We start from the raw sequence: 26746 nt of genomic DNA, 5'->3' as shown, positions 1-26746 counted from the left end.
GTCGGAAAGGTTCACGGGGGGGGGGAGATAGGAGGGTCAGCGGGGGGTTCGGCTGGGAGGGGGGAGAAGCGGACTGCCTCGGTGCTCCATTACCTTCTTCGGGCAGCAGCAGCGTTTACAATTCGCTGCTGTTGCCGGCTTCAGGCCTTGTTCTCTGCCTGGTCCTGCCTACTTCCAGTTTTCATGAAGACAGGACCCGACAGAGAGGAAGGCCTGAAGCGGGCAACAGCAGTGAATTGTGAATGCTGCTGCTGCCCGATGAAGTTCAGGACATCAGGACATCGGGGAAGGAGCAGGAAGAAATCGGCTGCTGGCTTGAGGGTGAGGGTAGGGAAAGAATCGTGGAAGTGGAGAAATCGGCACGATTGCTTTGTGCGGGCTAGGGGGAGAGAGAAAGAAAGGAAAAAATAAAGAGGGGGGGGGCCAGGGGGAGAGAGAAAGGCAGAAAGAAAGAGGGGGACCAAGGGGAGAGAAAGAAAGGCAGAAATAAAGAGGGGGTCAAGGGGGAGAGAAAGAAAGGCAGAAAGAAAGAGGAGGGCCAGGGGGAGAGAGAAAGAAAGGCAGAAAGAAAGAGGGGGACCAAGGGGAGAGAAAGAAAGGCAGAAATAAAGAGGGGGGCCAGGAGGAGAGAGAAAGAAAGGCAGAAATAAAGAGGGGAGCCAGGGGGAGAGAGAAAGAAGAAGGACCAGAAGAAGGACCAGAGACTCATGAAATCACCAGACAAAAAAGTAGGAAAAATGATTTTATTTTCAACTTAGTGATCAAAATGTGTCCGTTTTGAAAATTTATATCTGCTGTCTATATTTTGCACTATGGCCCCCTTTTACTAAACCGCAATAGAGTTTTTTAGCGCAGGGAGCCTATGAGCGTCGAGAGCAGCGTGGGGCATTCAGCGCAGCTCCCTATGCTAAAAACCGCTATCGCAGTTTAGTAAAAAGGGAGGGGGAATATTTGTCTATTTTTGTATAGTTGTTACTGAGGTGACATTGCATAAAGTCATCTGCCTTGACCTCTTTGAAAACCCGCGGAATATAAATGATAATTAACATTTTCTCTGCGTACAGCGTGCTTTGTGTTTTTAAAATTTTATTGTTGGTAGATCATTTTGACTTGGCCACAAAGGTAAGGGGGAGGGAGGGAGGGGAACTGCTGAAAGACATCTAGTAATCCTTGCAGGCTTGACTGCAGGGAATTATTTTTGTAAAATCATGTTTTGTTATGTGACTGGCATTATCTAGACTTTAATTTCTATGAATGAATAGAATGAAAATGATATAAAATTACTTGCTTGTTTTTATGTGCGTGCGCTGAAGGAAAGTGGAGAGAGAGTGGGCTGAGGATGCTGAAGGGAAATGGGGAAGAGAGTGGGGAGAAGACGCTGATTTATAAATTGACAATTGTACAGAATATTGTTTCTTTTTATACTTTAATATAAACAATTCAAGGCTTGTGTGGATGGAATCAGGTGGTTTGCGGGGATGGGGACCGAGCTTACGGGGATTAGTCCAATAAAATGGTATTTTTTTATTTCTCATTATTTGTTTTATTTTTATTTGTTAATTTATAAAGTGGTGATTGTTATGTATCAGGTTTTTCAAATTTACATCTACTGTCTTTATATTTTGCACTGTATTAGAGGACATGTGTTACTGTTTTTTGTGGTGTTGCATTGTATCCAGGGTCTGGTTTCTTGGCGGATCAGTTTAACTTTTGTCTACATATTTCTATTTTTAGTTTGTGATTATTCCATTTTGGGCGAGGGTGTATCTCTGTTCTGTGTGTTCTGAAAAAGACATAGTTTTCAGTTGGCATTGACTACAGGACCAATTGACTGTGCGGGATCTGGCTTGTTTAGTTTTACAATGTATGTGTTGGTGTTCTAGTGCTCACTGCAATGTTTAAGATGCAGCCTTTTCCTAGGTACACTCTTGTGGTGCGATATGTAGATTGGTACTAAAAATCATATTTTTCATATAGATGGGGGGGGGGTGTCAAAAAATGATGGGCCCCGGGTGCCACATACCCTAGGTACGCCACTGCGCTGACCCCCAAGGTGGACCCTAGCATCTGGCCACCCGGATGGTCTCGGGACTCAAGGATCTCCCGTATGAGGAACGGCTAGATAAATTGCAGCTACACTCACTCGAGGAACGCAGAGAGAGGGGAGACATGATCGAGACGTTCAAATATCTCACGGGCCGTATTGAGGTAGAAGAGGATATCTACTTTTTCAAAGGTCCCACAGCAACAAGAGGGCATCCGTGGAAAATCAGGGGCGGGAAACTGCACGGTGACACCAGGAAACACTTCTTCACCGAAAGGGTGGTTGATCGCTGGAATAGTCTTCCACTACAGGTAATTGAGGCCAACAGCGTGCCTGATTTTAAGACAAAATGGGATCGTCACATGGGATCTCTTCACAGAGAAAGGTAGGGGAGGGTTATTGGGGTGGGCAGACTGGATGGGCTGTGGCCCTTATCTGCCATCTGTTTCTATGTTAATGTGCATCGCTTTGCATTTGTCCACATTAAATTTCATCTGCCATTTGGATGCCAGTCTTCCAATTTCCTAAGCTCTTCCTGCAGTTTTTCACAGCTTACATGTTTTAACAACCTTGAATAGTATTAGTGTACAGGGGACTGGTCACCTTTATATACCGCTGATCCCAAATCATCCCCTTACACTCAACATCAAACTTGTATCGATTGTGCAGTAAACATAGGAGAGCAAGGATTTATTTCACGCATCACTAAATGACAGAATCAGGACAAAGGAGTGTGGTTCTGAATGAACTTTAGAGCCCAGCAGATGAACCTTATTCCCAGATCCCAGGGTTACATGCACAAGTTCAATAAAGCAAAATAAAAATGGTGCATTTCATCCGTAGCCTTATCCGCTGGGCTAATTTGTCAGACATGTCAGAGGCAGTGACCTATGACAAGGCCAGAACATCTCAAAGGACTAACTGCAGTCGTAGAATTTGTCCTGGAAACCCTTCAGGATTTATTTTATTTTACTGTATATTTATTAATAAATTCCTTTGAAGATGACAGAGTTCAAAAGCTCTTATTACAAGTTCTAAGTCATATCTTTCCAAGGGTGTTATGAGTTCAGTTGAGTCAGGGCTAGTAGCTGCTTTCCCCACCATTCTCCAATCCTACCTATGGCATCCAGTATCTGAAATCAAGCATTGTAATTATTAGGAAATTATTTAAAAATGTGATCATGCCACCCCATTATATCTGAAGCATCATTGGTTGCCAATACCTCATAGAATACACTTTAAGGTATTGTCATTGACACACACGGATTTATCACACTTTACGTCCAGAATATTTACAATCTATGGTTATACCATATTCTTCTACTAGAGTTTTGAGATCTTTGCAATATTTCAGATTACCGACTCCTCAACTGAATAGAGCAAAATGGGCCTCAACAAGAAATAAAGCCATTTTCTATTTAGCCCCCTCAATTATGGAACACCCTTCTCTTTTGTGGAAAGAAAAGGGGAAAGTTAAGAAATTTAAAATGGCTTTTGAAGACTTTTTTAAAGAAGCTTTTAATACGCAGGTAGATTAGCTTTTAAAGATCTAGGCTGTTTGCGAAATATAACCAATACAATAATGGGATGAGAGATTGATCCTTTTTTGTGTTAGTATGGAAGAATCAAGACCTTTGTATGCATGGAATTCAGGTCTGTCCTATTTTATGAATTGGAGTTCTCATTGGGGGAGGTTTTCTGGTTTTAAGTATAATTATAGATTGTAAACCACTGAGTACTGGGCATTGGTAGGCGGTGTATCACAAATTTTAATAAACAAACATATGGCATTCATTTTTATGCTTTAATAGCAATATCTGGGAAGAGTTGGATTCTGGTCACCTGAGGATTGCATGGATTAGCAGAGGGGTGGGACAGGGAAATGCACTATGGTTCCATGTTGTGTACCTAGATCAATAAAGCATGAAAAGTTAAAGAGAAAGGATTCAGGCAGTGGCGTACCAAAGGGGGAGGGTCTGTCCTGGGTTCAGCCTATAAGAGGGCACTCCGAGCGAGGTCCAGTGTCAACTTCTTCCAGCAACAGCAGCAGCATTCATAATTTACTGCTCTGCCAGTGTTGGGCCTTCCTCTCTGCCAGGTCCTGTCTTCACAGAAACAGGAAGTAGGCAGGACCCAGCAGAAAGAAAAGCCCCACACTAACAAGAGCAACGAGTTCTGAACGCTGCGCTGCTAACTGGGATTGTGACAAAAAGAGAGAGAGAGAGGGAGGGAGAGAGGGAGGAAGGGAGAAGGAAGACCAGGGAAGGGAGAGGAGAGGAAAGAGAGATGCCAGTCCATGAAGAAGGAAGGGAGGGAGGGAAAGGAGATGCCAAACCAGGGAGAAAGGAGGGAGGCAAAGGCAAGAGAGAAGATACCAGAGAATGGAGAGGGAGGAAGAGATAGAAGAGAAGGGGAGGAGAGATATGTCAGTGCATGGGAGAAGGGAGGCAGATGCTAGACCATGGAGTGAGTTGGGGTGGGAAAAAGGGAAGGAAAGGAGAAGAGAGAGATGTCGGAGCATGGGGGAGGGAGTAGAGACACAAAGAGAAAAAATGGAAGGGACAGAGAAAGAGGGCGGACGCTGGATGGAATGGAGAGTGAAGAGAAGATGAGGAAAGCAGAAACCAGAGATGACAAAAGGTAGGAAAAAAAAAAAAATTTGTTGTTGCTTTATAATAAAGCAGTATTGTAGCTGTATTGATAAACATTTATAAATATAAAATAGAAATAAGGTAACCTTTTTATTGGACTAATTTAATATACTTTTTTACTAACTTTTGGAAACCAAAATCCCTTTCCTCAGGCAGTGGCATACCAAGTGGGGAGTGGCAGGGGGGTTACTAAAAATATTTTTTTTATATATATGGGAGGTGTTAAAAAATGATCAGCCCCGGACGTCACTTACCCTAGGTATGCCAATGGATTCAGGGAAGAGGATTATTAAACAAGGCTAGGCCCACATTCACAGATGAGTACTGGTGTTACCAAAAAGGTACTTTAAACCACAGAGGACACTTCCCTTCTGACCATTAATCAGCACAGAGATTTCTTCATGTGGTATAGTTCACTAGCATAGCTAGAAATCCATTTTTTTATGGGAGTGCCCAGGGATGGACACATTTCCTCTTTGCTCTCCCCTCCCTTCCCCTGGCCACATTAAAATTCATACCTTTGGTAGTGGGGTTGACCAAGCCCCACCAACTAATGAGGTCTGCTGCCCAAACACTCCTTCCCATGTTGCCTGAGCATTGAGGAAGTTGGTGGCATGATCCAGCCACCAACATCTGGCACTACCCAAGCATGACTGGGAGTGCTGGGGTTGGCGGCTGGAAGCGCACTGCTTTCTCACTGCTCAGGCAGAATGAGGAGGGGGGATTGGGCAGTCGACCTCTTCAGCCAGTGGGTCTTGGGCATCCTTGCTAGCCATTCAACGGCTGCCGCAATTTGGGATAGAGGGCCTGATCACAAAGCAGAGAGACCCAAACCCCTGAGGCCCTTCCCATGGCCATAATCATAACGGGGCAGGGGTGAAGCAGTTGAAGCAGAGGTATGAATCAACAGAGGGGCGAGGGGGGTGAGAAACAAGCAATTTCTCCAGTCACTGGGACATATCCCCTCCATCAGTGCATTGATCCTCATCTCGCAGTTGCTGAGTGCTCAGAATCTCCAACACATCAGATAAATATAGCATTGGTGAGGCTCAAGTCACACATTCAAACAGCTGTGCTCCTGCACCTGTGCAGACAGACTGCATTCCTCAGCAGCTTGGGCAAGCAATTACCAGGCAAGGGAGTAACAAGGTGGAATTTGGAAGACGGCAATTAGAGTGGGCGACAGAAGACAAGCCAGTCCAAGTTCTACAGAAGAATTAGAAAGCGCACACTTAGAAGGAAATCCGTGTCTCCTGGGTCAGCGTGAATTGTAAAAGGCGGGGGTTCCACTTCAGGAGCTAAGACAGAAATTCAGGTCATAAAGACTTGCAGCTGATCTAAGGATCTGTTCGGTGTTCATCACCTGCTTTAAACCAGCGCTCCTTTTCTACACAGACAGCAGATACACTAAGCCAGCCCGACCATTAGGCAACAGTAGGCAGTTGCCTAGGTCAACAGCTTTCTTCAGAGTACCAATGAACAACTGGGGGGTCCAAGCAAAATAGGTCCTGACAGGTATACAAACTCAAAGGACCACTGGTTCATATTTTACCCTGCATTTTATGGGATTTTTGATTGTGATTGTTGACTAATTAACTTTATTTGATTAATTGCCTCTCACTATGAGCATAGCGGTGGTGTACAATTACAAAATAGAAATTTGGGCGGGGCTACAAGCTAGGGTCCTGAAAGTTATTTGAGAGTGGGTGTAAGGCTGAAGGTTTGCCTGGGGGGGCCCACTACGCTTGCACTGGCTCTCTTAACATGACCAAATTTTTTTAAAAAAACTGCGAAGACCGATGTTGCTGATGTGGACTTTATTAATGTAGAAGAGTCGATAAAATGCAATGTAATGTAATGTAATTTATTTCTTATATACCGCTAAACTCCGTTAGGATTCTAAGCGGTAAGCATCCACAATTTGAAGTAATGAGGAGGACCCATACGACCCGTGTTTCAACCTAATAGCTTTCCTCAGGGGTCCCGGTGTAGTCTCTTCTAGAGTATGTGGATGTAAGAAACTACGCCCGTACGTAGAACGCCAGCTTTCCTCTAGAACCATCTCAGCAAGTGAAAACTTGCACAAGAGGATCTGTGCACTCTTGTAGACAATTTTTAAAACATTATTATCCCTTAAGCCGCCAATTGATAAATATAAAAATAGGCTATTAGGAATTATGACTGGGATAGCCATCCAAATGGTCCCAAAAAATTGGAAAAACAATTGGATCGTTTGAATTTTAGTTTTTGGTGGCACTCATTATGCCTTTGTTACAGGATGGAAAAAATGATAAATGATCAACGGGGAATTACTAAGGTATTTCAATTAACATGGGGGTCCATTGACTAACTTTATTAATAATAGTTGATTGATTTATTTTGGTTATAACTTACACATCCAAGGGGTGGGTGGGTGGGCTGGGTATTTTCATAGATGTTAATTTGGGGAGGAATATTGAAGGAATCTTTATATAAATATTTATTTTTTTTCTTGTTTAGTCAATTGGGTGGATGGGTGGGAAGGGTAAAAGTGGTTGTTCATGTTTTTATGAAAGATAAAAGTGCTTTTTCTTGTTCACTAAATCAATAAAGATTTATTAAAAAAAAAAAAACCCCAAACAAACGCAGAATTACATGTATTTTTGTTTTACCTGAACCATCGCTGCCTCTGGCCCACCTATTTTTTCTGCCAGCAATAGCATACAGGTTGTGGATTCTGCATGTACAATATTTAGAAAGGCTCTTGACCCAGCTAAATGGCTGTTCATAAATTGTTCTCCTAGACATTTAGAAACCCTAGGAAAATTGAGATCATAAACCCTATGGTATCTCAGTATGAAAAATTCCAGCCAACTGATATTTAAAACCATTTAACCAGTCAGGAATGGCTCCTGGCCAGTTAAATGACCCTGGATAGTGCCAGTTGGCACTTAGTGGATGGCCGGCCACATAACCGGCTATTCAGCAATATTTATTGCATCACCGGCTAAGTTTGGCAGTCAAATTAGGCTGCCAAAATACCTGGAATATCTTTTGCCGGTTTAAACCTAACCGGCCAGCGCTGAATTTAAATTTAAACCAGCCAAATCACACCAGAATATTCAATGCTGGTCACTGTAAATGGCCCAGCATTGAATATCCAGGCTGATTCACTATCCATCTGGCCACCAATCACAAGTTCCTTGAAAAGGCATTCGATGGGACAGGGGGATGATTGGATTTTGGGGGTTTACTAACCTTGGATCTGGTGATTTCATTATTAGCCATGAGTTACTATTGTTCATTGCAGGTTACAACATTACAACTAATTGAACCAATAATTCAAGTGCTCACAAGATTAAGACAAACAAATACAGTGGTACCTCGGTTTACAAGTGCACCGGTTTGCGAGTGTTTTGCAAGACGAGCAAAACATTCGCAAATTTGGTGCCTCGTAAACCGAGCTTGCCTCGCTGTACTAGCGCCCCCCCCCCCCCCCGAGAACCGGCACCTTCCCCCCCCCCCCACGATCCGGCACCCCCCCCCCCCCGCCGCCGCCACCACCTGAGATCCCCCAACCCACCCGAACAATCTTCTTACTTCCCTCCGCATCGGCATCGCCGGCATCAGCATGTCCTGTGCCCGATATGCTTCCTGTGCCGGGCCTTGAGCATGCGCACATGCTCAAGGCCCGGCACAGGAAGAAGATTTTCGGGCACAGGACATGCTGATGCCGGCGATGCCGATGCGGAGGGAAGTAAGAAGAGGGTTCGGGTGGGTTGAGGGATCTCAGGTGGCGGCGGGGGGGGGGGGGGTGCCCGGGTGCATGATGGCGGCGAGGGGGTGCCGGATCGCGGGGGGGAGGGTGCCCATTCACGGGGGGGGGGCCTTCGGGGGGAGCAATGCCGGTTCTCGGGGGGGGGGGGGAAGGTTTGGGGTGGGAACATATCAAAGCAAGTTTCCCTTACTTCCTATGGGGAAACTTGCTTTGATGTACAAACATTTTGGATTACGAGCATGCTCCTGGAACGGATTATGCTCGTAATCCAAGGTACCATTGTATTATAAAATCACTGTTCAACTAATAAAACATTTTTCAAAAGAAAAAAAAAGTTTTAAACAACTGTCTAAACTCCCAGTAACTCTTAATCTTTCGAATTTCTAATGGTAATGCGTTCCAAAAAGAAGCCGCTTGATAAGAGCTTTGTGAATGTCAGAAGCAAAACAAACAATGGCTAAGTAAAAAAAGAACTCTATCGAAATCAATAGGTGAAGGATGAATATTCATGACTTTTTCCATAAATGACATGATCAAACTGCTAAATTATGGACCAGTCAATATCCTCCTTCCCGCCCTGGCCTTTTTTTGTGCAAAATACGCTAAGGAATCAGCAATCTATGGCCAAGAATTGAAATAGGCTGATTAATTGTTTCATTGATTTTTGGCCCTCATTAGGGAAGGTCAGTTATCACAGTATTCTCTCTCACTTCTCCTATGTGTACAAACTGAACTTGGCCAAACATCAGTGGTGAGCATAGAAATCCAGAGCAGATGCTTCAGTCCTGCTTAGATGGGCCATTTCTAAGTGTAGCACGAGAGTTCCATTCCTTCCCGTCATGGCTAGTCAGCGTCAAATATCTACTTTCCAGCCTAACTCTGCTTTTCATTCTATTCTTTCCAACTTCATTTGATTCACAAAGTCATAAATCTCAAGGCAAAACAATATCCCCCAGATTCTACATAGGTTGCTCAAAAGTGGGTACCCAGATGTGCCGTGGCATTTTCAAAACATACGTCTAAGTCTGATTTGGATGTATGGCGCTAGACATCCAAAGTCGGCAGTAAGAAAATGCCTATTTTCGAAAGGTAAACCATCATGCGTCTAGAAATATATATTTATTTATAAATGATCTGGAAATTGGAACAATGAGTGAGATGATTAAATTTGCAGATGACACTAAGCTGTTCAAAGTTATTTAAACGCATGCAGATTGTGAAAAATTGCAGGCAGATCTTAGGAAATTGGAAGACAGGGCATCTAAATGGCAGATGAAATTTAATATGGACAAAATCAAAATGATGCACATTGGGGAAAATAGCCCAAATCATAGTTACTAGGGTCCACCTTGGGGGTCAGCGCCCAAGAAAAAGATCTGGGTGTCGCTGTACCTTCTGCCCAATGTGTGGCAGTGGCCAGAAAACAAACAAGATACTAGGAATTATTTAAAAAACAGATGGTTAACAAGATTATCCCCCTCTTCTACGAAACCGAGCAAGCGTTTTTTGGCGCAGAGAGCCGTGCTGAATGGCCCGCGCTATTCCTGATGCTCATAGGAACTCAATGAGCGTCGGGAGCAGCGTGGGCCATTCAGCGCTGCTCCCTGCGCTAAAAAACGCTAGCGCGGTTTCGTAGACGAGGGGGGTAAGACTTAAAGATCTCAATTTGTATATCTTAGAGGAAAGGCGGGAGAGGGGAGATATGATAGAGACATTTAAATAGATAAATAACTGCAGCAAAAAAATGTTGCAACAATGTTATAAGCCAAGTGGAGGAAATATCCTTTGAAAAACCATTTAAGTAAAGTGGAGAAAAAAACCTCAACTAGTTTTATATGCAGACGGCAACCATCCAAGTTCCGTCTAGGTTCTGTTGTTAAACTTTCAGTTATACATACTGTACAACTAAGTCTAAGCCGGCCCTCGTCCCGCCCAACTCCTGCCCTCGATACGCCTCCCAAAAAGCCCCCTTTAGCTTTGGACGTTGAGCGGCACTATGAAGGCCTAGGTCATTTAGAAATACGTCCAAAACCCGGTTTTATTATCGGCACTTGGACGTTTTTGAGAAATGTTCATCCAAGTGCCGACTTAGGCCGGTTTTGGAACGTTTTTCTCTTTCGATTATGAGCCCCTTAGCGTACATGCGCACTCCTACCTGCGTGATCCCTGCCTCCGTGATCTGTAGCTCCATGGCCTGCGGCAGAGAAATGTTAAAGCGTGCGGCGCATGCGTGTGCACGCATGATGGCTTACTGTATCCAGCAGCAGTTACTGTGTGCCGGTTGCCCTTTCCACTGTATACAACACAACGCGTGATTTAAAAAAAAAAAAAAAAGGTAGGTGGGAGAAGGGGCACGATAAACAGACAGGCAGTGGGCAGGGACATTGACAGATAGACAGAAATAGAGACACACATACTGAAAGACAGGTAGGTGGGTGTGAAAGACACACAGAAAGAAAAAAAAAATCCAAACAGCGGACAAGTAGAGAGAGAGATACAGAAAAAAAGACAGACAGAGACCAAGGAGACAGACAGACATACAGCGGCCAAGGAGAGAGAGAGAAAGAAAGACAGATAGACATGGGGCCAGGGAGAGACACAGATAGAAAGAATGACAGACAGAGGGCCAGAGAGATAGACAGCGGCCAAAAAGAGAGAAACAAATAAAAAAAGACAGACAGCAGTCAAGGAGAGAGAGAGACAGAAAGAAAGACAGACAGACACACCTATTCTAGCACCCTTTAATGTAACAGGCTTAAAGACTAGTGAGAAAATAAAGATCCACAAATGAGTTGGAAATCAGTTTGTCATCAGAATTGTTTCTGATAGACATTAACAAACAGCAGCTCACAACTGCACTGGTATTCTGGACTCAGTCAACAGATGTGCTTATAGCTATCTTCTTAATGGGCAACAACCTACTACCCAGCCTGACAGAAGGGCTACCACAGATGTGCCATGTCATTCAAAGGTAATTAGGGCATTTTCAGCCAAAAGGACATTAACGGAGATGTCAAATAATTTGAGCTAAAATGTACTGCAAGAAAAGCTGTTCACCCTGCTGCAGAAACCAATTTAGGTTTAATTCAGTCTTTTAATACAAGGATGTGACATCTCCTGAAGCTTTATAGCCTGTATGGGGTTACTCTTGATAGCATGACTTTTTATTACTATTGCCATGGTCTCCCCTGCAGCTGGCGCACATATGCTACAGATTACCGCTACACAGACAATATATTTTGAACCACAAAATCATTTGACAACAGCAAGTTGGTTGCAGAAACACTGGCCTCAGAACATTTGCGTTTTCTTCACAAATTCAGATGAGTGCAGTTATTTAATTGGGGTATGTGATTATATTAAGGGACTGGGATTTGTATAACACCTTTGTCTAGTTTTACAACCACACTCATAGTGGTTTACATACAGGCACTTCAAGCATTTTCCCTATCTGTCCCAGAGGGCGCACAATCTATCTAATGTACCTGGGGCAGTGGAGGATTAAATGACTTGCCCAGGGTCACAAGGAATAGCATAAGAACATAAGAAATGCCGCTGCTGGGTCAGACTAGTGGTCCATCCTGACCAGCAGTCCGCTCTCGCTGCTGTGAGTTCCCGTAGTCTCTCGAGACTATGACGAGAACTCCCTACAGCTATTTCCTAATGGCGATCTGCACGGGGCAGGAGCGTAGGAAGATTGCTCCTGCCCCGAAAGCCCGCTAGACCACCAGGTAAGGCCGGGATGCCGGGGGAAAGACTTAATGATTTTTTTTTTTTTCTTTTTCCCCCTCCCCCAAAAATCGCGAATATGTGAAATCGCGATTACCGAAACCGCGAATGGGAAGGGGGAAGTGTATTCACAATTTTTTTTAGGGGGAAAAAAAAAAAGATTTGTTTCGGACTTTCCCCGCCTCCCTCCCGGCATCCCGGCCTTACCTGCTGGTCTAGTGGGGCTTTCGGGGCAGGAGCAATCTTCCTACGCTCCTGCCCCGTGCAGATCGCCAATAGGAAATGGCTGCCTTGGGCTCCAGTAGTAGTCTCAAGAGACTACGGGAGCTCACGGCAGCCATTTCTTATTGGCGATCTACACGGGGCAAGAGTGTAGGAAGATCGCTCCTGCCCCGAAAGCCCACTAGACCACCAGGTAAGGCCGGCACAGGCTGCCCAGCCCTGAGAGGAACGATCTTCGCTCTGTCCGGCCCGGAGCGGGGAAAGGAGACCGAAGCATCCGCACTGGCCCCTGCAAACACGCATGGAAGGAGGCGATCAGAGGCAGAGACCACCAGGTAAGGTCCATGGGTGGGTCAGAGCCAGCACAAAGTTATTCGCGATTTTTCACACTTCAGGGTCCGGCTCTGCCACTAACCCCCCGCGAATACTAAGGGAGAAGTGTAATACCAATCTTAAGTGGCTGCAATCATTCCAAAACACTGCAGTGAAATTGCTCCATTGACCAAGGAAGTTTGATCATTTTATACCCATTATGAACATTGAACACTGGTTGCCAGTTTCTTATAGAATCTCTTTAAAAATCCCAACATTGATGCATAAGATACTGTGTATTTATTCAAGTCTTCTATTCTTTTCTATCTCAGTTATTGATCCCCTGCTTTACAATTAGGCCACTTAGATCTGCTCAGCAAAATCTTCCTCTAATTCCTTCCTTTCAATAGATTAGACTGGATCAGGACATCAATCCTCAGTCTCATTACCTTCATATGAAAAACTTAAATATAAGCTGAAAGCATACTTTTTCTCTTAGGCATTTGCTCACTAAAATTTTCTAAACAGATTTCCCTGGAGTAAGTTGCGGGCACAAATGGGCAATGTGCACAGATTTGTGTCCACAGTGTTATTTGACAAATATGGAATCCGAGTTATAATGCACAGTGTTCCCTGTTCGCAAATTGCAGACTCACTCATTTGCGGTCTGATCCGACCGCCTCTTCCTGTAGTAAAGTGTCAAAGCAGCTCCTGATTGGTGTAGCCTGACTTTACTACAGGAAGAGGCGGTCGGAGCAGACCGTGAGTGATTTTCTTCACTTGCCGGCGCTCCAGCTGCCCTCTCCTACCTCCCCTACCTTTTGACAGGTGAAAAACCGCATTTGCGGTTTTTCAAAATTTGCAGGAGTTCCTAGAAAGGAACCCCTGTGAATTTCAGGGAGTACTGTATTTGATATGCTTAGGATTACCAGATGTATCTTTATTGTAACCTACCTGTAGCCCATGCACTGACAAAATGCATCTTTATAGTGAACCACTTGTATTGTAATCCACTTGTATCCCATGTATTGACTAAATGGACCAAAGCTTCCAAAGAGTAAAGAAACCCTTTCTGACCAAAGAGTCCACCTGGTTCTTCAGTCAAGCCCTGGCCAAGTATTATTCCCCAAGCCTTAATGGTAGATTGAATAGGATAGCTGAATTTATTTATACGCAATGATGTTTTAGTATCAAACGGGTGCGGTGAAGCTATAAAAAACTTCATTTTTTTCTGAGTTAAGTTTCAGTGCTTTTACCCACAGAATTATTTATGTTCATTTCATACAAGGGGGAGCTGAAAAGTTTTCAGCCCAACCAAGAAGAGAATGATGTGGATATGGTTCAATCAATGATCTGAAACAATGTCAAAACATAGAATTTCATTTCTGCAAATTGGCACTTAACAAAATAAGATAACACTCTTTTCAGCTACAGTGGCAAAATAATGCTCAGAATTTAGGAAGTTGGTTAGTTGGACTGAGAACTTTTCAGCAGCCCCTTGTATGTAATAAAGGTGAGCCAGGTATAGGACAATCAAGCCATTGTGACGTCACTGATAAGGTTGGCTCGTATTGGTGGAATGAGGCATTATGATGTCACAATCTCGGTTCTAGTTACCAGAGACTGAAAGTCTTCACACTGCCAGATGGTGCTGAAAAGTTTTCAGCCCAAGAAAAGAATGATGTGGATATGGTTCAATCAATGATCTGAAACAATGTCAAAACATAGAATTTCATTTCTGCAAATTGGCACTTAACAAAATAAGATAGCACTCTTTTCAGCTACAAAGGCAAAATAACACTCAGAATTTGGGAAGCTGGTTGGTTGGGCTGAGAACTTTTCAGCAGCCCCTCGTATTTAATAAAAGTGAGTCAAGTATAGGAGAATCAAGCCATTGTGACATCAATGAGGTTGGCTCTTATTGCTGGAATGAGGCATTATGACATCACAGTACCAGCTCTGGTTACCAGAGACTCAAACTCTTTACACTGTCATGGGGTGCTGAAAAGTTCTCAGCCCAACCAAGAAGAGAATGGCATGGATATGGTTCAATCAATGATCTGAAACAATGTCAAAACATAGAATTTTGTTTCTACAAATTAGCACTTAACAAAATAAGATAACACTCTTCAGCTACAGTGGCAAAATAATTTAGGAAGTTGATTGATTGGGCTGAGAACCTTTCAGCACCCCTTCATACATTCATTCTAGTACATTTTTAACTACAACTTTTAACACAAGAAAATTGTACATGTGTTATTTCATAAATTAGCTGTGATATTTCAAAGAAATACTGGGAGTACCCAATGCGGATAGCTTACCAATAAATAATTGTTATCATATTCCCCAGAAGAAAAAAAAACTGTACAGGATGTGGACCATCTGGTAACAGATGAAGTTAATTTGACAGAGTTTCTGGAAGACTCTCAGGATGTTATCCAGACTCGGTCCACAATGATACTAACATGTATGAGTGAGACAGATAAAATGTTGTTAATGAAACTTTATTTCAAAAAATAGACTGACCAAGTTCTGTGGGGACTTGGTTAGTATTTTTCCTGATGTCTCAAGATCCACGCAGTTTAGGAGAAAATAATTTTTGAAATTGAGAACTAGAGTATTGGCACTTGAAGCATCTTTTTACTTAAAATTTCCTTGTAAATGTTTGGTTAAGTTACAAGACACTGAATTTGTTTTTTGGGACCCCATTCAGTTGCAACAATTCCTATCAGCTCGTGAACAGAAGTGAGATCTTTTCTTTGTATTTTTTTTACCTTATCTTCTTTCATTCTTTGATGAGAAATTTAGGTTGGAAGTCAGAGTCCTAAATTTAGTAGGGAATGATTTGGGTTCATTGGAATTCAACCCATTTCTTTGTTTTCCTTTAAAATTAAGTTTTGTTAAATAAGCAATATGTTTCCCCATTTAGAGGGCTTGTAAAGGATTGTTTTTGTATTGCTTGGTGTGTTGTAAATTTGTATTGAAATTCCTTTTTTTCTTTGATATCTTTTGATATTGTAAACGTATTAAATTTCATAAATAAAAAAAAATAATAATAAATTAGCTGTGATACATTAGTTTTACATGTACTAACATCTAATGAAAAGAATGTGCGCTAACAAAGGCATATCCCTACTACTCTTTCATCTATATTTCTCTGATCTCACTGCTTCCAAGCAGTTTCACTATACCAGAAACATCAGACTTATCTAGGCATGAAAAATACTAATATAATGCTATTTTCATTGCTTCCTATTGTACAAAAGCAGAGCTGCAGAGAAAAAGGGAGTCTTTATTCTCAGTGGGTGAGTATTTACCTATCTACATAGGCATTTGCATTAAAATAAGCCAGTGTCCCCCTGGCTTTTTGATCTCAAAGCTCTGCAGACTTAAAAACTTGCCTTAATACTTCTCTGCCGTGCTCTGGCACATAATTACAAAAGTTCTGTAGATGTGGTCTACTGGTCCATGCTGTTGATTCACTGTGCCGCTAATCTCCAGTTATCATTAATCCAAAGGATTATAGGCAGCCTGGGAGCCAACTCACCGAGATTTAATTCACTCCAGGAACTGACCCTCCCTTGGTGACATTAAAATTGGCAGAACAGACCTAAAAGTCAATTTCTTTCTTTTATTAACTTTGGAGGTATAAGTGAAGCTTATTGATTCCTATCACATTATCTTAATGAAATAAACCAATTCCAGTCCACCAAAGCGGAAACCCAGTCTGGTTTCCAAGAAATCCACAATGAAGATTCATATACTGTATATGCATTTGCATGAATTTTGCCCAGTAAGTTACTGTGCATATTTTGTTACCCTGATTATTAAAACAAAAACACAACTGTGGAAAAGATGTTACTGATGTATATGTTTATTCAGTTTAGCATATAAAAAAAACACGATAATCCTCATAAATCCACTTGAGAAATCAATGCGGCAAATCCTACATGGCCCGTGTTTCGGCTCTAAAAGCCTTCTTCAGGGGCCCTATAAAATATATGAAATGCGTTCTATGTAAAAGGAATTATTAAAATGTTTTAGTGTATGAATTAGAGAAAGGTAAAAGATAGGTTGAATGGAGAATTATATGAAAACATGTGATGATATAAGTAATATGTTTGTTTATTTATTTAAAAAATTTCTTCCCCGCTTAACACCAAAGCTGGTTACAGAAAAAAAAAATACATATTCCTGGGCACAGTCGAACATCTTACAACGCATACATCTTATCCTATATTTACATATGATAAATGCATCCTATTCTATTCCATCATATATAATAGCTACAATTAGTATAATATACTTCCACATATACTCGCTAAAACTAGCAAATGCAAATAAAACTGTTCACCCTCAATAAACCGTAAAATACCATGTTGTACAGAGCTAACAAAAAGCTTTCACAAATAAAAGCATTTTCAATTGCTTCTTTACATATTTTCTCTCTGCATAATCTTAAACACCCTGGCAAAGTGTTCCACAAATGTGGACCAACCACCGAAATGGCTGTTGCTTGCGTCTTTCTATAATGTGTTTCACCTAATACATTGCAGATTGTGATCTCAGATTTCTAATAGGCATATACTGCTTCAAAAGCCATCTTAGATACAAAGTCTTGTCAAAATTTTGTATTCAATCCTCCATTGTATTGGTGACCAATGTAAACTCTTCAATACTGGCATAATGTGATCATTCCAGACAACTCCAGTGATCATGTGGGCAGCCGCTTTTTGCACTACCATATTACTTATAATTATCACATAGGTGAGCTTAAGTTAAATACAATGGGTAATATTACTTAGGATGGACAGTGATATCTTTTCTATTTTCTAAATGCTGTGTCTCTGAATATTTCTTCTGTCGATGTTCTGCAGGGATTGCTCCTTGAGACAGCAAATCGGAAAAACATGTATTCGTGTTGGAGCACCGAACAGTTTTGAGTATAAGATAAGCGCTTACTTTGATGAGAAGTTATAGTGCTATATAATAATTTTTTTTTTTTTAAGTAAAAATTCTTTTGATATGGATGTAAGTGGAGGAGGGCTGACCAATGAGGAGGCTAGCTATATAATACCTGACCTAGAGTGAAATATGTTGTTCAGGTGTAGCCACTGAGGTCATTCGCCAATTAAATGCTAAATTAAATTGGGAATAAGCTTTATAAATATTTCCAAAATAATTGATTAGATTTATTGGAGAAAAGAAATATCATATAAGTACCGTATAAGCAACATATATGAGTTGGATGAATGTGAAATTTTATCATGAGCCACAGGCAGGGAGGGGAAAGGGAGGGGGAGGCTGATGGCAGGAGGGAGTGGGCATCCCTCCTGCCATTTGTGGGGGGGTTTCCTTCAGGGAGCGGGAGCCAAGCCCGTTGGCATCCCTCTTGTCTTTTTCTGGTAGGGATGGCGTTGCATCCCTCCTGCCTTTTTCTGAGGGGGGGCATTAAAACCGCATTTGTGTCGGAGTCACATTTGTCAGAGGGCCATTGGCAGCAGTGGAGGTGGGTTTCATGCTTTTAAATGGACAGATATTTTGCTTGTGTAATACACGCAAAATATCTGTGCCATTAAAAAAAATGGAAAAAAAACCCCGGCAGACCTGTTGGTAACACAGTTACTGACAGGTCTGCAGTAGTCGGGTTTTAGAATAGTAAAACCCGATTCAAAATAACCAAGCAATTGTTAGTGAATCAATCGCTTGGCTATTTTGCATGGGGTTTTGCTAATTTGCATGGGTAGATCAGATGGGATCGTCGTTACATGATCCCTAAGTCTGCACAGAGGTGTGAAATTGCATGAGTCAAAAGAGTTTGGTTTGAGTAAGAGTGAAAAGAGCCAGCTCTGTGGGTGCTGAGAATCCCCACTATTCAGCAAGTTTTTCACCCTGCTCTCTCTAAGCTAAGTCATTAAGCAGCTGAGCACTATGACATTTGAAGAGCTTGACACCTCAGTAACCTGCGCTGAATGGTTGCCTGAACACAAAAAGGACCCTGTCTAAAAATAATGCTTTTTGTAAATGTTAGCAGAGACTGAAACAGGATTGGTATGTTGTGTTTTTGTTTTTTTAATGCTTCAAATTTTATTTAATAGCATCAGAGGACACTCGGGCAATTGTAGAAGTGGAGCCACAAAAGGTTTTAAAATACCTCCTGTAGCAGGTTCCAAATTAGCAGACTTTTGTCTTAAAACTCCTTTCTAGTTCATCTCAAAGGTGAAGGCTTACCATTTCCTTCAGGTCCAGAGAAAGAAAGCAGGTTTGTTTTTTTTCTCTTAATAGCCCGAGACAGGATAGATAATTACTAAAATTACCCATTTAACACACTGAAGCAAAAACCTATTGTATCCAGCCACACACACAGGCACTAAGGCACCAACATTTGCAAGTATATTAGGCACACAAATATATGTAACCAACATGTTAACCACATAGTTCAATGCGGTATATACATTTTTAAATAAATAGATATTAACATAATCAAGTGTATGTGCATATAACATATGTATAAAACATCTTTTCAATGTGTCCATTCTAAAATTACCTTCATATTCAGTTAATAGTGGGCTGAAATGTGAAAAGTCTCTTAAGTATTATGTTCAAGTATTATAGAAACACAACAGCAGATAAATGCAAAACGGCCCATCCAGTCTGCCCATCTGCAGCATTCACTATCTCCTCCTCTCCCTATTGGCTAAGGCTCTTTAAACCTGCATTGTGATGTCATAGAACTTTATAGTTATAGAAACATTCTAACATGATGGCAGATAAAGGCCAAATGGCCCATCCAGTCTGCTCATCTGAAGCATTCACTATCTCCTCCTCTCCCTATTGGCTAGTGCTCTTTAAAACTGCATTGTGATGTCATAGAACTTTATGGTTATAGAAACATTGTAACATGATGGCCCATCCAGTCTGCCCATCCGCAAAATTCACTATCTCCTACTCTCCCTAAGAAATTTTACATGCCCATCCCACACTTTCTTGAATTCAGACACAGTCTTTGTCTCCACCACCTCTACGGGAGACTATTCCACACATCTACCATCCTTTCTGTAAAAAAAAAGTATTTCCTTAGATTACTCTTGAGCCCATAGTCAGACTGAAATCCTGACCACCAGATCCCAATAATAGCCACTAGATTTTGACTATGGTTTTGAGTCTTTCTTCTAGATTTATATGGGCACAAAAATTAAAATATAGAAATGACCTCCATGGTATTTGGGGATATATGATCAGTAACTTATTTGCTGCTAATGACATGACTGACATCTGCGTTGAAGTGTAAATGGGTTACATGAGTATCCTATCATGCAAAGATCTGATGTAGTCTGGTGATGACGTTCCGTTCCTTTCCAGTGATGGATGATCCTTCTTTATTTAATAAGACATGATCCTCATTCCTGAATCATGCCAATCAGAATTATACTGTCCATTTATGTGAACAGAAATGCTTTCATTAGGTTTTGTATCCTGATGCTGTGCCTTTCACTCTGTCAAAATCATTGCATTTGTACAAGATTACTTTTAGTACAGAAAAAGAGAAAACTTATGGAAAATCAATAATAAAGTTCCAATAATTACACGAGAATGCAAACCTTACTATCGATGTGCAAGAAACCACATGGCAAAGGTGTTATTTTTAACACCCCTGAGGACTTTGCAGTCTGACTTTAAACACAAGTCTACGCAGCCCTCTCAGGGTTGGGCAGTGAGCACTGGAGACGGAGTTTGGGTCTCCAGGTCCTAGCTCTAACTACTAACAGCAGTGCCAGCCCATGCATCAAACAAATAGCAGACTGTGTCACTACTTTGCATCTGCCAACAGGAAGATGGTGGGCGGGAGAGACATGTTTCTGGAAGCTAAGGGGTGGAAAAGCCTGCCATTGTCAAAACAGGACACTATGAGCATTAGAGCTAAAAAAAAAAAAAAAAAAAAAAAGGCCAAATGCAGATTTTACCCCCTCCTTTAGAAAGCCGCGCTAGCGTTTTTAGCATTGGCTGCGGCGGTAAGAACTCTGACGCTCATAGAATTCCTATGAGCATCGGAGGTCTTACTGCCATAGCCATCACTAAAAACGCTAGCGTGGCTTTGTAAAGGAGGTCCTTAATCAGCTGCTCTCACTTCTCAGAGACCCTTCATCTTCTCATCTCTTCTCAGTATCCTCATTGGTCAACTTCCTCAGAGAAGTTGTTGTCTGCAGTACAAATGACGCTATGCTATAGCCCTTCTAATTTCAGGAAGAATCACACAAGAATCCCAAATGTATCCTATATTTAATCTAAAGGATAAAATGTGATGGAATTTTTTGTAAAAAAAAAAAAAAAAAGAGGAGAAAGTAAAGAACCCTAATAAAACTCCAGGAGCAAGACATAAAGGGAAGTAGGGAAGAATTGTCAGGCTTCAACTCAGGAGTGTAGCCACGGGGCATCTGGGCTCAGGCCTGTCCACCCAGCAGCCATGTTGAGGTCCCTACATACTGCCAGTGGCTGACCCGGAAGCCTTCCCTCTGACCCATTTTGCATCAGAGGAAAGGCTTCCGGGTCAGCCACTGGCAGCATTTAACCGCTGCCGGCGACCTGAAGAGAAACAGAAATGCTGCAAGGGCTAGGGGGTGGGAAGGGAGAGAAAGAGAGAGAGATGCTCACCCATTTTAGACTCAGGCCCACCTAAAATTGGCTGTCTGGCTATGCCACTGTTCCAACTGGGTCAATTTTAGTCAGGAGTCATAGTGTAGAAGTAAAATGCTTTTATTTAATCCAGAAGTACAATACAACAAAATCAACATGGAGCCATGTTTCAGCAAAGAAATGCTTACATCAGGAGTTGTTTTCTCTGGCCAATTCTGGATAGCATTCACACCGAAACTTTCTGACAAACAGAAAAATATATTGCTCCTTCACCAAAATTGGCTAGAATGGCACCTTAGTGTCTTCCTGCTGTGTCCTGGATACTGACACTCAAACCGCGTAGGAAACATAGAAACTTTGTAAAAACCCTAGCTATTAAGTAGAGATCATAGCCTCAATATTCAGCCTATGGAAGGCAGTCTGGCTAGGGTTACCAGATTTTACTGGTGCTCTGTATGATTCTTCCAGCTCCATACACTTTGACATCATCTCTCTGCAATGCACTATGGTAATTCAAGGTTCTGGAAAAACAAGATGGCCACCCTCTTGATGCTTTTTCACTGCTCTTTCAACATCTAGGTTTTGACAAGCTAGGCATCAAAAATTACCATAATAATCTGCAGGACTTCTCTCTAGTTGAAGGTACTACTGTTTTAAAAGCAGGGTAGGGTCATTATTCCCCCTTTCTATCTTCTCCTAATATGACTATCTTGCAGGGACACAGTTTTTGTTTCAGGAAAAATCACGAAATAAACCAGGATGTCCAGACCCTTTCAAACTAAGCAAGAGAAAGAAAAGATACAGATATAAGAAATATATAAAGCAGATCACCTATGTATAACCCATTGGAATATTTAATGGGAATCTCCAGCATCCTGAAATCTCATATCAGCTTTTTTTCTTGTTTTCTTTTAATTATTGGAAAAAAAAAATCTAATTAAAATCTATCAAAATGCTCTCAGCCTCAAGCAGCATTTTTTTTTCATCTTCACGCTGAAGTGATTTCAGAGTAAAATGGGGTTGGAAATATGGAGACCTTTTTGCATACAGACAGCAGCAGTAGCATACAGAAAACTGTGACAATAACGTACTGAAAATTAAAGTGTCTTTCTTTTACTGGGTAGAAGTTTAATTGAGAGCAAAAGAAAAGACTGGGCTGGCGTACAAGCTGTATCAGGTAACAGCTATTGCACAAAAAGAAACTACAGTACAATGTATTAAGTTAAATGTCTGGCTGATCCAAAACTGCACCACCCAGGACAAACTATGATGAAAATGAAAAATAAAACAAATCAATAAACATAATTTTAGAAAAGCAATATTTAAACACAACACAAAGCACAGTAACAAAGGACAACAATGAGCAAAGAAATACTAGACTAGCAAAAGCACAAACCCCCTCCTTTACAAAGCCACGCTAGTGTTTTTAATATAGGCTGCCGCGGTAACAGCCTGGACGCTCACAGGAATTCTATCGGAGCTGTTACCGCAGTGGCCAGTGCTAAAAGTGCTATCACGGCTTTGTAAAGGAGGGGGAAAATTACAGAGTAACTGAAATACTGCAAAGAAGGACGTTGCGGGTCCATTTTAACTCACAATCTGCTCAACACCCATCAGTTACTAGGGGACACAGTTATGCAGAAACACACTGGAAAACCAGCTCCTGCCCTGTTCCCTGAACGTCTGCAACTTAGATATACCTCAGATATCAAAAGAAAATTGGTTCTACAATCCGGGACCAATGCAAATGTGAGGGACTCACTAAAAGGAGGTTCCAATCCTCTTGAACTTATAAAGTTCTAAAGAGCCCTTTTTACTAAAATGTGATAAAAATCTGAGCTTTGCATGTTGTAAAGCAGAACTTTCCGGCATGCTAAGCTGAGACTGTAAGCGACATTTATTAAAGCATTTTTTTTTTTTTTTTTGTAGGTTGTTTGCTAATGTCATCAGCACACAGTACCTGCAAAAAGTTAACACGGAATCACTGAAAACTTCATCACGTCACATCTGCGCATGCTCAGAGGCCCTCCAGACACGGCGAAAAAGAGACAACTTTTTTTTTTTGGGGGGGGGGTGGATCAGGGTGGGGTCAAGTGTCCTATTTTTTTTTTATAGCCAAAATCTGGTAACCCTAACTTTGATGCCGTGTAATGCGCAAAAGTTTACACTTAACGATGAAAGTGTAGATATTCAGAATATTCAAGAATGCAACTGGTGCTTAAATGTGGGCACCCGGTTATAGAATTGCCCCCATGTTGCACATTTTAGTGCAACTTCCTCCCCCTCCCTACTTTCGCTGTTTTGTAAAAGGGGGAGGGGGTTATTAATACATCGCTGGTTGAAATAGATCTACACATGTATTTATGATGCGGTAGCCTTGCATTAGGCTTCACTTATATATATTGATATTGGCCAACATTTGCTTATTTCTGACCTGAAGGGTCACCTTCAAAAGCTAATCAAAAATGCATTGTTAGTCCAATAAAAAAAGTATCACTTTGTTTCCTCCCCCCCTTTTACTAAGCCACAGTAGACGTTTCTACTGCAGCCCGGAGCGCTAAATGCTCCAGCCCTGCTTCAAGGCTCATCAATCATCCTTCACCTTCCCCTCAATTAAAGGTTGTACTCATAAAAAGATTCATCAGCAGACTACCATCTTACCAAGCTGCCTCCAAAGACCCAGAACTGAGTCATCTGGTCGAAGCATCAGCCTCCTCCAGGCACTTTAGGAAGCTCCTATAAATATAACTTTTCTCAAAATTTAGTAGTGCTGCTTAGATAAGAACATAAGAATAGCCTTACTGGGTCGGACCAATGGTCCATCAAGCCCAGTAGCCCGTTCTCACGGTGGCCAATCCAGGTCACTAGTACCTGGCCAAAACCCAAAGAATAGCAACATTCCATTCAGAATCCTAAAGAATAGCAAGATTCCGGAATCCCAAAAAGTAACAAAAGATTCCGGAACCCAAGGAGTAGCAACATTCCATGCTACCGATACAGGGCAAGTTACCTCAACTGTTAACCTCACTTATCACTTATGACAGTCATAGTTCACTCATACTGGCCAGCTGTGCTTCCTTTGTAAACCTCAACTGCCTACCTTTAAACCGCTCAGTTTACCGCGGCAGCCCTTGTCATTAGTCTTTTCTACTGCTTTGTAAATATACAGTATACTGCCAACCACCTTTGTAACTCCACTTCTAATTGGTGGGAGTGTGTGGCACAGGGGTTAGAGCTACAGCCTCTGCACCCTGAGGCTGTGGGTTCAAATCCCTCACTGCTCCTTGTGACCCTGGGCAAGTCACTTAATCCCCCCCACCCACCATTGCCCCAGGTACACTAGATAGAGTTTGAGCCCGCCAGGACAGATAGGGAAATATGATAAAGTACCTGAATGTAAACCACTTAGGATATAAGTGGTATATTAAATAGTAAAATTAATCTCCTTCTCACGTTGTATTGTAGCTCGCTGACACTGTCAGTTTTGTCTTTCTTTGTAAACCGCATACAACTGCAAGGCTTATGCGCTATATAAATTAAATTTTATGTTATGTTATGCAGCAGAAACTTGTACCACGGCTTAGTAAAATAGGTCCTTTATGTTTTGTTTTATTTCTACATATCACATGTATTTACAAATGAAAAGAGCAGGTCCTCTTATCTTGCCCATTTTTCACCAGCATAAACTGGTGACTATCAGTGACTATCATTAAAAGGAAGGGCTGAGGATATCAATGCCTCACGCAGGAGTTAAAACAGCGTCAGAATCCAATTATCTCCCAGTCATAGCCTGCCTCCCCCGACAGCTCCCATTCGCCGGTGCTGGTCTTCTTCATCCCTCTCATGTCCTGATTTCTGAATTAATCCAGAGGAATAAAAAGAGGGGTCAGCACCTCAGAATGAAAGGGGACGGTAGGGGGGAAGGGGAGGAGCCGTGATAAGGCTAAGTTTCTTTCACGGTTGTTGTCACTAACAGGTGTGCAGTGTTTCTTTTCAGCAAAAAATCCTAAAGCTTCTGTTCCATGCTCTGACTTACTGTGTTTTATGATTTTTATCTCCAGGATTTTTTTGTGGAATTTTTATTTATCTGTGTTTATTCAGATTGCATACCTTTTTTCTTAAAAACAATATTAAAACCTTCTCCTGAGTTTTCAGCACCCTTTAGTATTTGGGGGACTCAGAGGTTTCTGATAAGAAATTGATGCATTTGCTTTCCTGGGTACACAGATACTGGTGGGTGTGGCAAAGTGGCCAACGTTTCACCAGCTTGTACCTTACTCGTACCTTTAACTGTAACTGAGTCCTACCTGTACTGGGCCTGGAAGTGTTCCTGTACAAAGCTGTGACCCCCCATGGGCTGTAGGGTTACTTGTGTGTTTGCAGAATTCTCCTCGGGGCCAGGAAGAGGCTGAAAGTCAAAGAAAACAGAATGTTACCCATTGAAAAATCAGCATTTGCTCTTGGACAACTTGTTATTAAGGTGAGAATCAGTGTTCTCTGGGACAATCCAGCCACACATACATAGGGTTATCAGGTTTTCCAAACAGAAAATCCAGACCCATGGCCCCGCCCCCGTTCCACTCCAGGCCCCACCCCCCTTGACCTGCATGAGCAATGAGCGATGTCGGACGGCATTCACGCATATGCTGGTGTGATGCAATGATGTCACGGACATGCGCGTGATGTCCGTGCATTGCATCCACGCATGCGCGCATGCCATCCCGATGTCACTCATTGCCAGAAGCTTTTCAAAACCCAAAGTGCTGGGTTTTGAAAAGCCATCCGGAAGGCTGGCAACTCTACACATACAGGCATTACAACTGCATATGTTTGGGGAAAGAGAGCACTGAAACTGGGAGCAAAGAATTATCACCCCCTTTTTACTAAGCCATAGTAGAGGCTTCTAAGGTGGCGCAGAGCGCTAAATGCTCCAACGCTGCTCCAACGCTCATGGTGGAAACCTCTACCGTGGCTTAGTAAAAGAGGGCCTATGTTATTATGACAACACCACTCCCCCCAAAAAAAAACCCAATCAAAATTGCAAATTCCATTTTAAGAAAAAAGATGTATCATCTCCAGGAGGCACAGTCAGACACTATGAAACATACATTCATCAAGCAAAAGGAGTCTTTAGAGAGGTTGGGAAATGATGCATTTCAGACGCTGTGTATCATAAAGCATGATTCATACAAGGTCTGCATAATGTAGCTGAAATTAAGAAAAAGGTAAGCATGGGATAGCTGACTTCCGAATGGAGAGTTATTCATTCTTCAGAAGCTGCCCAGACTTGGAAGCAGTGACACCATCCTCAAGCTGGAGGAGCATGAGGGCTCTCCAGGCAGGTAGAGGCAAGCTATGCCAGACAGAAGTCATGCTCACTGGCTCAGGTACTTGCTT

The 26746-nt window shown here is 42.1% G+C and overlaps 1 protein-coding gene across 4 annotated transcripts in view; it reads right to left on the bottom strand.

Moving 5' to 3' along the window:
- Positions 1-26746, bottom strand: part of USP43 (ubiquitin specific peptidase 43) — a 481211-nt gene that overhangs the window by 200857 nt on the left and 253608 nt on the right. For all 4 annotated transcript variants that reach the window (XM_033961845.1, XM_033961846.1, XM_033961847.1 and 1 more), the window contains one exon: positions 25657-25757. In XM_033961845.1, the coding sequence (XP_033817736.1) occupies positions 25657-25757 (101 nt within the window). The remainder of the gene's footprint in view (positions 1-25656; positions 25758-26746) is intronic.

Source organism: Geotrypetes seraphini, chromosome 10 (genome assembly GCF_902459505.1).
Source record: "Geotrypetes seraphini chromosome 10, aGeoSer1.1, whole genome shotgun sequence".
Taxonomy (NCBI): domain Eukaryota; kingdom Metazoa; phylum Chordata; class Amphibia; order Gymnophiona; family Dermophiidae; genus Geotrypetes; species Geotrypetes seraphini.
Note: the sequence above shows the minus strand (reverse complement) of the source record. Positions and strands in the feature narration are given on the sequence as shown.